The sequence below is a fragment of the Eulemur rufifrons genome, chromosome 9 (assembly GCF_041146395.1).
Source record: "Eulemur rufifrons isolate Redbay chromosome 9, OSU_ERuf_1, whole genome shotgun sequence".
NCBI lineage: Eukaryota > Metazoa > Chordata > Mammalia > Primates > Lemuridae > Eulemur > Eulemur rufifrons.
Genome location: NC_090991.1, coordinates 7,471,574 through 7,485,861, shown reverse-complemented (window position 1 = coordinate 7,485,861; position 14,288 = coordinate 7,471,574). Strand labels below are relative to the sequence as shown.

At 36.1% G+C, this 14,288-nt stretch overlaps 1 protein-coding gene and 1 non-coding gene across 3 annotated transcripts in view; one reads left to right on the top strand and one right to left on the bottom strand.

Moving 5' to 3' along the window:
* MAP2K4 (mitogen-activated protein kinase kinase 4) overlaps window positions 1-14,288 on the bottom strand; it is a 123,045-nt gene that overhangs the window by 97,672 nt on the left and 11,085 nt on the right. Inside the window, exon 2 of one of the 2 annotated variants that reach the window (XM_069483265.1) lies at window positions 14,003-14,035. The exons of the other annotated variant lie outside the window; for it this stretch is intronic. Within the exon in view, the coding sequence (XP_069339366.1) occupies window positions 14,003-14,035 (33 nt within the window). The remainder of the gene's footprint in view (window positions 1-14,002; window positions 14,036-14,288) is intronic. 2 annotated transcript variants of the gene reach the window in all.
* On the top strand, window positions 10,066-10,225 carry LOC138392774 (U11 spliceosomal RNA). The gene has a single exon (XR_011235050.1). It is a non-coding gene; the product is annotated as a U11 spliceosomal RNA (small nuclear RNA).

The following is a 14,288-nucleotide window of genomic DNA, read 5'->3' as shown; positions in this document are numbered from 1 at the left end:
GAAGTAGATAGCTTCTTCAGAACTTATCACTGCTGTACTTTTACATTCATGGTTGTTTGATTAAAGTCTACCTTCCCCACTGAAAGGGGCGGCCTTGCAAAAATAATAGGAAAATACCTAATCCTACAATTTCCCCAAAACAGTTAAGGATCAAAGCTATGAGTTCCCTCACTAACAGGCACCCTGCAGGAGTTCTGTTTTGCACAACTTCTGAAAAGAGGTGAATGAGCAGAAAAGAGATGTAGATGTAAATCTCTCTTTCAAAATTGTTTTTTGAGAATCTGCTTTTACAGAGTTCCTGAGTAAACAGCAGAAGAAGGAGCTACAGCCTCAACCATATCTTAAGGACAGAGTCACATCTCCTGTGATAATTCCTTCTCCAGGGAAAGGCAGGAAACCAAGTCTTGGACTTTGACATCTTTGCAGTTTTTGCTATCTACTTGCTGATGCTTTTGTTATCAACTGAAGTCATCACAATTCTTTTTCTTTCTCTTACTCCCCCTTAAAAATCAGCAAGTCACGTGGCCTCAGTGCTGGTATTTCCCTTCTCTTTCTTTGGGATGTGACGCTGTCTCCCTCTCTCTCTCTCTCTCTGTCCCCCTTCTCTCTTGCTCTGTCTCCCTGTGTCTCTCTCTAACACATTCTCTGTCCTCCGAAAAGATAAAGTTTTTTTTTAGTTTTATATATTAATCTCTGTGTGAGAAATCTTTCTCCACCCTCACCGTGAGCACCTACTAAACTTTTCACCCTAACACCCACCATATGATTGCTATCTGCCAGCAGGGCAGAAATTCTATTTCTTCTTAGGTGCCTCAGTGCCTAGAATTATTATGCCTGATACATAAATTGGTAACATTTACTCAGTAAACAAATTAATACAGACAAATGACCAAATTACTGTCATGAATATAAACTGATCCATTTTCCAGAAGGCAGTATCTAGCAAACAACTCAAAATATTCTTACAATTAACCCAATAACTCCATCTCTAAGAATTTATCCAAAGAGAATTAAAGATTAAGCAAAGAAGTTATTAAAATAGTGATATTTATGCTACATTAACTACAAAAATTGTGGCACATTCATAACTGCAACACTATATACAGTACTACCAAGGAAAAACACTATAAAAGACGACTAACATTAGAAAACTTTAATAGTAGTAACTTTTTTAAAAATTAGGCAATAAGTAATATAACTAATAAATTATAATTTTAGTAAAACATATGTATGTATGGTAATTTACACATACACACAGGTCTTTCTCCAAAATGTCATTCATGATTAACTCAAAGTGCTAGAATTATAGGTGTTTTTTTTTTTTTTTACTTTTTCTATTTTTCTGTGTTGTGGTTTTTTTACACTAAGCATTCATTGTTTCTGTTTTAATTACAATGTTCTTGCCACTTACATCAGAGCTTTATAAAAGGAACCAATCTGTTCTCTAAACTCAATCCTATTAAAAGGTCTAGAAAACAAGTTTAAAAATGGCCTTAAAAATACTGTTACAGGCACTTTCAAACACCTGCTAAGAAAACTTGGACATTTCTATATCCTTACCATCTTTTCATATTTTACAAATGATATCTTTAGAGTTTTGAAGGTATATGTATTGGCTAAATTTAACAATATTTTAATAGTCAAGAAAAAAGAAAAGCTTATCCAACACAATCCACAACCCCCAACTCCGTGCTCCAATGATTTTGCAAGCAGATTTCATGGGAATCTAAGAGATAGAATTACACAATTACACAATCACCCCGAGAAGTTTCCAAACAGATACCCAAAAGGTGGTAGCCATTACTGCTAATATATCTCTACCCCTGGTTTATAGGAGAAGAGAAATAATGTGTTAAAAATTCTGAGTCCTTAACTGGTCACCCCCCACCCCCATCCCCTCTCATTTAACATATTTTTTTAGTGCCACACTAGAAAAAAAAATTTTCCTGGGGGCCACAGTGTTTTATTAGGAAAACAGAATAAAAACTTCAAAAACAAAATGATCTTTTCTAATTTAATGAAAAATTTCTTATTTTTTATTGTTTTCTGTGCATGAGTTATATGCAACATGAAAAATAATTCTTGTGGCTCCCAAGGTGAAGAGATGTGTGAGTTACTCCCAAGGTGAAGAGATGTGAAGAGATATGTTTCACAAGGTCCCAGGCACAAAACTAGTGTGAGTTAAATACAACTCACATGGCAGTTAATGTGTTAAAGAATTCTCTTGTACAGGTAGTTCATGCCTGTAATCCTAGCACTCTGGGAGGGTGAGGTGGGACGATTGCTTGAGCTCTAGAGTTCAAGACCAGCCTGAGCAAGAGACCCCGTCTCTACTAAAAACAGAAAAATGAACTGGGTGTCAAGGTGTGTGCCTGTAGTCCCAGCTACTCAGGAGGCTGAGGCAAGAGGATCATTTGAGCCCAAGAGTTTGAGGTTGCAGTGAGCTATGATGACGCCATTGCACTCTAGCCAGGGTGACAGTGAGACTCTGTCTCGAAGAAAAAAAAAAATAAAGAGTTCTGAGTTCTCTTATACCATCATCTTTCACAATCCTTAGTAAGAAAGAAAAGACTAACCTACTAAGTGCTTGCACTAATTCCATTCACATAGAAGCACTATTGCTACATATGGTGCTGAGAGTTCTAGCCAGAAAGGGGAAATGTTTATAGCATACCAAGCGTAAACAAAAGCTGAGCTTTATCCAGGTGCTCAGACCACTTTAAATCCACATAATATCTAAAACTCTGCCAAATACACAGGGTATTTATGTTTTTAAGCCTCAAATCTGTGAACATATCAACAAGAACCCATGGGGATAAGTGAGACACAAACCCTATACTGATCAACATCAACAAAATTTTCTATGTAGAACACTCAACAGTGATCTCTTACTCTGTAATATGCATGCCATTATGGTAACCTCTGCCTCCTAATTAGACTCCTCAACATTCTAATTAAGCTCCTCATGAGTACCCCAAAGTTTTAAGTTCCTAACTTACAACGTAGCAAGATCTTCAGATTTCTGGAAAACCATACACATAACTGACTCTTACCTTTTGGTAGCCATCTTTCTACTGGGACAAGGAACATAATTTGCAAACTTACAAAAGCTGTGTCAGGAGGTCATAGACTTGTTCTGATTTCCATCAGTATCTCAGAGTCCACAGAGTGGCTTCTAGCCTGACCTCACTACAAAGGCAGTGGCAAGTAACAGATACTCTCCCAAGAATGGAGAAAGCTCTTATTTGAACTCTAGCAAGAACCAAAGTGCCCATGGGTCTTAGTTCACATTTATTTTTCCTTCTTTTTGTTTGTTTTTTAACATGGTTTGAAACACTTATTTTTCCTTCCCATAACATCCTATTACCACTCTGTTTTAACTTTCTACCACTCTAAATGAAATAAGCACATTAACCCTATTTTATAACTATACCATCAGTATTTTTTCAATCAGTACTTCCTTCCAAACCTTTTTTATATGTGCCATAATGTGATGAAAAAAAATACCTGTGTAACGCAATGAAAGAAAAACAAGTCTGTTCTTGGCTAAAGGACAATGAATGACCTAGAGCTCTAGTAAATGGCCCAGGCCACACAGCCGAGATCTATATTTCAGCTGACAGGTAAACTACTCACAACAGCACAAAAATTGAAGAGCTACCAAAACAACCAAATTTGACTTCTTGGAAAGTTTACTTAGAATAATATTATTAACCATGTAAGAAAGCCAGACTGGTGAGTAATTAACTCTTTTGGACTTCAATTCTATATGAACTTCATTAGCATATAGATTAGGATAAAGAAAGCTGTAAGATGCAGGCAATTTCATAGGGAAAGTACCAATTTGCTCAAAGGAAACAGCCTTGTCAATCCTTTCACAACAGAAAATCAACCAACCACATGGTAGTTAAAATGATATTCGGCTCCCATTCTTCTTTCCAGATAACTACAGATTAACCCTCCTAGAAACCTTACAGACTCAAAGCTGTGGGCCTATGCGTGCAAGGTAGTTTTGCTACAGAAGTACCTGCGGTATAATCAAAAATATATTTTGCCTTTGTCCCGGGTTCCTGGCACAGAGATCTTAAAACCCTTGGAATTTCCTGAGTGACAGGAGTGTCTTTTGTTATTCATAATGAGGCCCTTGTAACCATATCTGAATTTATGCAAGCGTCTGGTGACTCTTGGAAGGCCCCTATACAACTTCTAGAAAGGGGAGAGTCACCAGAAAAACCAACCAGCTGATTACAGGTTAGAACCTCCAGCTGCCACCCCGCACCCCACACACACACACAGTTAGAACTTCCAGCTGCCACCCCGCCACACACACACACACACACACACACACACGCACCACCTTCAAGAAGGGGAAAAGGACTAGAGACTGAGTTTAATCACCAATGACCAAAGACATCATCAATCATGCCCATCTAATGAAACCTTCATAAAAACCCCTAAACAACAGGGTTTGGGGACCATCCAGATTGATAAAATACATTGAGGATGGTGTGCCTGGAGAGGTCATAGAAGCTCTGCGCCACCTCCTTGTCCCCTCACCCCTTATATATCTCTTCCGTTTGGCTGTCCCCTGAGCTGTATCCTTTATAAAAAACCAGTAACAGTAAGTAAAGTGCTTTCCTGAGTTCTGTAAGCCATTCTACCAAATTATCAAACTTGGCAGGTGGGGACCCCCAAATTTGTAGTCATCCAAGCAGAAGTGTGGGTATCCTGGACATCCTATTTGCAGCTGGCATCTTAAGTGAGGACAGTCTTGATGCAATGAGCCCTTTCCCTTGTGGGATCTGACACTAATTTCACATATGTCAATAGCTGATATGAAAATATTGATATGATATGAAAATATTATTAAGGATTGGGCACAGTGGCTCCCATTTGTAATCCCAGCACTTTAGGAGGCCAAGGCAGGAGGATCACTTGAGCCCAGGAGTTTGAGAAGAGCCTAAGCAACATAGCGAGACCCTATCTCTATACGAAAAAACTAAAAAGTTAGCTGGGTGTGGTGGCGTGTGCCTGTAGTCCCAGCTACTCAGGAGGCTGAGGCAGAAGGATCACTTGAGCCCAGGAGTTTGAGGTTGCTGTGAGCTATGATTGTGCCACTGCACTCCAGCCTGAGTGGCAGAGACTCTGTCTCTAAAAAAAATAAAAGGAAAAAAAGAAAATATCATTAAGCATTATCAAGACAGATGTCCTTCAAATACCTAGCAGATTCTTGATTTCAAGAACATCTTCTTAAAGCAAAGAATGAGCATATATGTCCACATTACCCTGCTCAGGAAAATCTGAATCTACCTTCCTTCCTTTTCTTTGTATCTGGCTCCATAATGGATCACAGTTATTAAATATTTTTTTATTCCAAGCTGACTTCTCTCCACTCTCCAGGGCACATTTGACTCTCTTACCCAATTGACCAATCACCTCATCCTCAAAGCAAAAAATTCACACCACCATATAAAACTTTACCTATAATAAGTCTAGTTTTCACCATGATATGTTCTTAGGAATCCAGAAAGGCAAAAGAAGAATCAATTTAGTTCACATACGTAATTCTGTATATATTTTAACTTAATTAGGACCATTTAGATAGCCTTCAGGTAACCTGTTACCACCACATGGCACCTTTAAATGTCAGTAAGGCTAAATTTTACTGACCATTTGCACTGATAGCTACGGACAACCTGCACTCAAAATACAAACTAATTATAGCTTTAAAGCAGTGGAAAGTAAGGCATCTTGCACTACCTACCTAAAGCTGAAGTAAAGCTTTATTTAAAAGACAATTTCCCCAATTCTAAAATACTTACCAAATGTCAGCAATAATTTAATAATGGGAGAGGAGGAGGAAAAAAGATCACCATCAATGTATAGAATGTTTAATTATCAACAGTACATTATATTTACCTATATAATAATAACCCCTTCTTCAGAAATACAATCAACATTTGAACATCAGCATTCTTCACATTCAGAACCTAAATATTCATCGAGATGACTTCTGACCATTGGAAATTAGACAGAATACTCCAATGGGTCCAAGGACTCAGAACATTTCATAACAGCACCCAGCAAGTCATAGGAACTCAAATGTATCTTCAATTAATACGGAATTCAAGCTCAAGTTTTTGATTTAACGCCTTTAGGACATAGTTTCACTCAGAAATCAATAGTGTGTTTTACCTCTATTCCTTGATGTGTCCAATTTATTGTTTCATTTTTTTCCCCATTAATCAAAATACGTATAACTAGAAGTTAAGTAGGTTTTCTGAAAAAGTTAGCCAGAAGCTTTTACTAGAGAAGTGCTCCTAATGACAGAACTTCATGACACATGAATTAATCATCCATCTCCTGGCTTTAAAAAAGATATCTGGCCTTTTAACTGCCATGAGTTGCACGACGTGGCACTCTTTTCTATATTCCACTTTCTTTCTATTTCAGTGCTGAGTTAGACTATATAATCTCTTTTAAGATATTTTTAAGTAACAATTTACAGTCCAATTTAAATTAAAATCCAACTGTGTTACTACAAAAGCAAACAAAAAAGGTGGAAAATGAATAGGCATCTTCTACACAAAGCTATTACTGTATTAGTATAAGCAATAACTATAGCACTATTATACTCCTCTCTTCCTATGTGAATAGTTTTTTTTGTTTTGTTTTTTGTTTGTTTGTGTTTTTTTTTGAGATAGAGTCTCACTCTGTTGCCCAGGCTAGAGTGCCGTGGCGTCAGCCTAGCTTACAGCAACCTCCAACTCCTGGGTTTAAGCAATCCTTCTGCCTCAGTCTCCCGAGTATCTGGGACTACAGGCATGTGCCACTATGCCTGGCTAATTTTTTCTATATATTTTTAGTTGTCCAGCTGGTTTCTTTCTATTTTTAGTAGAGATGGGGGTTTCGCTCTTGCTCAGGTTGGTCTTGAACTCCTGAGCTCAAATGATCCACCCTAGCCTCCCAGTGTGCTAGGATTACAGGTGTGACCCACCACCTGAACAGTTTTTTTTTGATCCTCATTAAATATCTCCCAATCTCAAAAACATTAAGACATGAACAACACTTTCATTTCTTGGGGGACACAATTAAGAATTATTTGTTGCCTGTAAATGTATTCCACAAATTGAGGTTTTTAAAAGATTAGACTAAATTAAGAATAATCAAGAGAGTGACTGACACTCAAAGAAGGTACGTTGCATCCTATCTACTTCATGTATATATAGTACATGAGAATATTGTGACTGAAATGTTTCTAATTTGTTACTTACAAATGACCCAAGAAAGAAAATCAAAAGCAAATCTGTTTTAAAACATTATAAGGGTTTTAAAGAACTTAAAAGATGGATGTCAATAGGAATAGTAAAAAAGATCTGGTTAAGAAATTATTGCTGCTGAAGGGTGAATGACACCTATAGGACAACAATGTTCTGGTCACTAAAAAAGTTAACTGCTAATTGGAACACAAATAGTTTATCAGAATTTTTTTTAATCATGGAGGAGAACTCTCGTTTACTTCTATCCTCACCAAACTGACTTTTCATGACTAAATCTGATTCCCAAGTACAGGGAAGGTAATGCCCTGAAGGACCGGAGTCTTGGTCCCAGGCACACAAGTCATTTGAGAATCCTAGAGCAATTAATTTCCTCTATCTGTCTAGGCCAGAAGAGTTTTAGTTTTTTATTAAACATTTTTTCCCCTTGTGGTAGGTCCCCTATGTCCCTAGCTTCAGAGCCACAAGATGGAATTCTTTCTACTTTAATGTTCAGTAAGGCTTACTGGATAATATTATGAAACTCTCTGGGGCCAGAAAATCAGAAATGATATAAATAGTAGGTTAAGAGCTCATGATCACTTGTAAGTGAAGATACCTCAAAAGCTATTAATATTCGGTTTGGTTTAGAAAATCATTCCTGTGAACACCCACTTCTTTTTTTAAGAATCAGTAAAATGTAATGGTTTACAACATGTAACCTGTGAGCAGACAAGGTTACACATTTCCACCACTCATTAGCTGTATGACTTTGGAAATTTTACTTAACCTCTGTGCTTCAGTTTCCTCATCTATGATAACTATTATACCTACTTCATAAGGTTGTTGTGACAAGTAAAGGAGTTAATATTAAGTGCTTAGAACAGGGTTTGGCACACAGTTAGAATTATCTATTATTACTTCTACCACATAGCTTTCTATACATGCTCAACCTATCAAAGACCATACACTTCTTCAGAGCAGGCTCCAGATTTAATTCACCTTTAAAGATCCCAGCACTTCCTATCGCTGGTAATATCTGTATCTATCTATCTATGGTGTACATACAGATTTGTTAACTGTTACATTTGTGCTTTTGTTTACTTATCCTTATAAGAGCTTCTTTAAAGGGGAGTGAAAATGCTTGCATTCATTTGATTTTCATTTCTGATAAATGTTCTTTTGGCAGTTCTACCAAACTAAAGAGAAGAACACTAAGATGAATGTCACAAGTTTCTTTCAAAGCATCTTCTTATCTAGATATTTTTGTCTAGATTTGTAGAACACTCATAAAACCATGTAGTGAGAATTCAAATATTCATTGCACCTTACGTGAAAACCATCACCCTAAATTTATAAGCTAAATTGAAACCACTTTAACTGGGTACTCAGTTAAAAACTTTGTACACCATTTCCATTCTGTTTTGTTCAACCACAGTAGTTTTGTCAAACATCACTTTGTTGCTAGTGGTAAAGTTCAACTAGCAAAATGACCACATTTGCTGCTATTGGAAGTTAGTGCAGTTTATTTAAGTTTATACATATGATGAAGTTAGTTGAAAAATAAGACTTTTAGGCCTGGTGAGGTGGCTCACGCCTGTAATCCCAGCACTCTGGGAGGCTGAGGCGGGTGGATCGTTTGAGCTCAGGAGTTTGAGACCAGCCTGAGCAAGAATGAGACCTCGTTTCTACTAAAAATAGAAACAAATTAGCCGGACAACTAAAAATATATAGAAAAAATTAGCCAGGCATGGTGGTGCATGCCTGTAGTCCTAGCTACTTTGGAGGCTGAGGCAGAAGGATTGCTTAAGTTCAGGAGTTTGAAGTTGCTGTGAGCTAGGCTAATGCCATAGCACTCTAGCCTGGGCAACAGAGCGAGACTCTGTCTCCAAAAAAATAAATAAGTAAGACTTTTTAGGATGGGTCATAAGCTAGACTGACATCCACTATATCCATCACTATGGGGGGGGGGAGGGGAACATGATAAACTGCCAATTGGAAAGTCCAACTGCTTGGAAAAACAGTTTTTATACTAGTTAAAGCCCAAGAATTATAGCAGCGGTAAATTGGCAGAGTCAAGATTCACCTATTCCCCTTATACCATTCCAAAGAGAATGTAGCCGAATTGTCTTTGACACTGGAAATGGAGAGAACATGAATGCTTCCTGAAAATGACTTCTGTTGCTATGAGAAGGAAGGTTTCTAACAGATATTGCACCTTAAAAATGATTTGGAGAAGCTTAATGTGTGATATTTTTGAAAAAGAAAATAATAGTTTTTTAATAGTGCACAAAGTGCCACCAAAACCCACCACAACTTATAGTCTAATTTCAATTAGTGACATCAAGGATAACAGTCAGCTATGGACCATATAATTTTCTAAATAAAGATCCTATATCTCTGTAAACATTCCCAAGTTAAATAATTTTTAAAAGTCACAAAAAGTTTTTAAAGCCACCAAAAGTATAACAAGCAAAGCTACAGACACACAACACTATCCCAAATACCCTTTACAGCTCAAGAACTTTTCCACCATGAACTGATAATACATTGCAGTACAGAAAAAAAAAAAAAAGGATAAAAGTGCCCTCATCTAAAAACTAAATTATTAAAAGAGTATTTGCCGAAGTCCTAACTACTCTCACTATGATTAGCAAAGGATTGTTAGGCATTTTCTGAGGAAAATTCCTATGCCCAAGAATCCTTAATGGGTCATAATTTTCATCCAAAAAAAAAAAAATTAGAATGCTGAAAACATTAAAGTAAATTTGACTTTATAAAAGCATTTCTCAAAAACTGTTTCTAAAAAAAGAAGGGCTTCTGTTGTGAGTGGTACACATAGGGCAACTCAATTGCTCTTTGTGCAGAATAAACATTAAGACATTTCAGAAGAGTAATTTTTTGGTAGTTGGGAAGCTGGTGGAAAAAAAACACAAACTATGTTTTTAGGCAAATCCTCACCCACCCCAAAAAATTAGTTTTAAAAGCAAGCAGGCCGGGCGCGGTGGCTCACGCCTGTAATCCTAGCACTCTGGGAGGCCGAGGCGGGTGGATTGCTCAAGGTCAGGAGTTCGAGACCAGCCTGAGCGAGACCCCGTCTCTACTAAAAATAGAAAGACATTATATGGACAACTAAAAATCTATATAGAAAAAATTAGCCGGGCATAGTGGCGCATGCCTGTAGTCCCAGCTACTCGGGAGGCTGAGGCAGTAGGATCGCTTAAGCCGAGGAGTCTGAGGTTGCTGTGAGCTAAGCTGACGCCACGGCACTCACTCTAGCCTGGGCAACAAAGTGAGACTCTGTCTCAACAAAAAAAAAAAAAAAAAAAAAAAAAAAATAAAAGCAAGCAAATCATATTCTAAAGAGTTGTGTTTACAAGATAGCTCATTAAAGCCAATGAGATAATTCAAACTTGGTCATAAATCACATAAATACCTTTACATGTACAAAAGCATTATCTCTAAATGACTTAATCAACCTTCTAATGTAGGAGCTCTACACTTACAACTTTACATTTACAAATGGATAGTTTTTCCCTAAAGTATTCTTATACTCAGATTCCAAAAAAAATCCACTGATCCAACAGTATTAAAAGAAATATGACACTGTTGTCTTAAATATAACTTAAATTTTATTTGCTTACCATCTAAAATAAATATATATTATCTTAAATAAACATATATATTTAGAAAACCAAAGAGGAGATAAATGCATAAACTATAATCTATAAAAAGGAAGACGATGAGGTGCAGAGTGGATTTTCATTGAATTTCTATAGAAATCTGGTTCCCGAATTAAATATGTAATCTCTATTTGTTGCATATGCACACATATGCACACATCTCCAATAAAACTCTACTAACTTATAACAGGCAATTGTAATAAACTGATTAGAATAGCGTGATGTAGCAATATAAAGAACAAAAACTATGTGAAAGTCAAACAATGGAAAAAAATTAATCCTTCAGAGCTTCCATTAGTCATCAGAATCAACTTACAATAAATCTTTATGATTTGTGATGGAGAACTGAGCACTTGAAGCAGTCAATACTCAAAACTTACCAGACTTTAACAATATCTAATTTTGTGCTCTTTGCCCCATCTCCTCCTATAACTACTATATAATAATTATTTTTGATGAATTAAATACAAGTTTATCTGATAACTCCGAAAACACCCTTAGAATAAAATTGGAGATTCTGGAATTAAAGTGTGCCCCAATAGAGGAGAAATCACTCCTTTGATGATTCCAAGCCCTTCTTTTTTAAAGAAATGAGTGACCATTTTTAACATAAAAGTAATGTTTGTATTCCAGAGCAAACCAGAAGATTGTCTGCAAACATTACAAAATTGCACTTTAAAGTTATGCAAATCACAGAACCAGCCTTGGAAGAAAGTGTTAATATATGTAAGCAACTGAAAATTTATACTAAAATATAGGAACTGATAGTATAAAAATAAATGCTGTCAACTTGGGGCTGGCCATCCCTACCAACTCCTCCCCTCCCTGATGTATGTGCTCCCATTCCTTGAGTTTTCCACTGAGATCCAAACCAGCACAGACAGCTCTGCTTAACTCCAAAGTAGGGTAGGCCCACCACTGGATCTCCGGAATGTGGTCGGTCTACAATCAAGAAAGCAGTGACTATGACACTTACAGCTCTTTCATGAGAGAACAGCAGGAGCAAAGGTACCCAGTACACATCAGCTCCTGCACCACTCTCACCCTGGCTCCAGCCACTAATCAATCTATATGTGGCATCAATGATTGAACACTTACAATCAATGAAGGATCAACTCTCTAGTCCACTATATTACGAGCCTGCTAAGGGCAGGGACCTACTCTATTCATTCCTGTACCAAGAATCTTGCTCACTGTGTGGTTCCTAGGTGTCTAATATGTGCCTCATGAATGAATGAATTTAACTGTGTTGAATCCCAATAGCTGGAAAATAAAGAGGAGGAGCCACCCAAGGGGAAGAGGGAGAAACAGAAAGGGAGATGTGAAAAGCCAGGAGAAAGCAGCCACAGTGTGAAGAAACTGAAGGCAACCAAAAGCAAGTGTCAAAGCAGGAATACATATGTTCCTAGCACAACATAATTAAGTTCCAAAGGGTTCTGCTGTCCCAAGCCTCTCTTGTTAGATTCCATATGTATCAGAGCAGGCTATACTACAAACCTATCATTTCTATAACCATAAAAAAAGACAGAACCTTTTAGAAAATCCAAAGGCATTTATAATCTACCTACAGAACTACTTATAGACATCACATACACAAGTTTAAACTTAATATAATCAATGTTTCTCTTGTTTTAAGCCCACAATAGAACTAAGTTACAGAAAAGAATAATAATGTGAATACAATTTTAAATTCTTAAAAAGTCAGGACTTTTTCCTTAAATTTGACTTTATGTCAATATATAAATAAAAGCTAAAAATTGTTACATTAAACATTAAACAGAAGTATTTATGTTAAAATGTAAATGAAAGCTAAAAATTATCACAGTGAATATATTACAATTAAAACACAGCATAAAATAGCAGTTGTAACTTCATTACATATAGATATACATATATACGTAGGTTCACTATGGGCAGGAAATCATATACTAATTTTAGTTTATTATTTAAGGCAAGGGAAGGGTAACAGTAATAGACGAATTAAAATTTTTTATCCTAAGGCCTGGCTACCTTATCTCTATTATTTATTATATATGTACATCATGGCTGAACCATTCAAGAAATACATTTTTGCTAACAACATTTAAAAGGGAGTCACAATGGTCAGCCAACGGAAACTAAGCATTCTGATTTCATCAAAAAAATTTTTAAAATGTAGCAGAAATGTTTTCTCCAAGTTAAACTTTTTCATTTGAACCAATTTACTTAAGAATGATACATATCAAAGAGTGGTCACTATTCTTCACTAGTTCATAAATAAATAAGCAGAAGCTAAAACTACTTAGATTTTGAGACATTTTTACATTAATTGGAGGGAGTAGTCTCCTTGAGATGGGATTGTTTTAACTGCACTTTATACAAATGACATTTAAGTTTAAAACACATTTGTGTTAACTTTATAAACTTTGCTTTTTTTTTATTTTATCTTGTTATGGGGGATACAGAATTGCAGGTTACATATGTTGCTCCTGTACCGCCTTTCCCCCCAAGTCAGAGCTCCAGGCGTGTCTGTTCCCCAGTAAACTTTGCTTTTTTTTATAGAAAATCTATTCTATATTCTATGAAGACTAATGTTCCAATACAGAATGGTGGGGAAAGAGGAAGGGAAAGAAACAATTTTGTTTAAAAAAAAAAAAAAAAATTAAAATGCACTCAATGTATGGTTTAAAATAAGTCAATTTTAAAGCACAAGATCTCTGAATATAGCTATATACTTTTTGCAACAAAGTCTTAAAATGAATTTCCTTCAACTTGTGAATTAAATTATGGTTAAGTCTGAATATCTATATACATTTTTACCTACCTATATACATCTTTCTGTACCTATATACATCTGAATACCTATATACATCTTGCTCTTATTTCAAGTGAAAACAAGAATAATTTATAACCAAGAATATAACAATAAATTTTTTTTATATTTCAAAAAAGAATGAAAAATGGAAGCTCTTTTAATGTAAAATTGCCATGGTTGGTTAGTTGAAACAATAGAGGATACATTCCCAATACCAAGATGGATATGAAAAAAATAAGTAGCATAATATCATAAAATTTGTAGCTTACTTTGTGCCTTTTCACAGAAGTTTATCTGAAAGCCTAAAGTAAAAGAGATAAGTTCCAGTTCATTTACTGTAAATCAAACAAACTGAAATTAGAACATGACATTGCATTTTTATATTACATTTTGAATAAAGCTAACTCAAGACCAGTTCAAATCATATTACCCCCACCAGACAGAGACAGCAGCAGACCAGAGACAACACCAACACATGGGCGTTCTTTAAAATCTCAAGGTCTTTCAATGTATTGCGTAGTATGGAACTGAAATCAAGTTTAAATTCTGTTACAC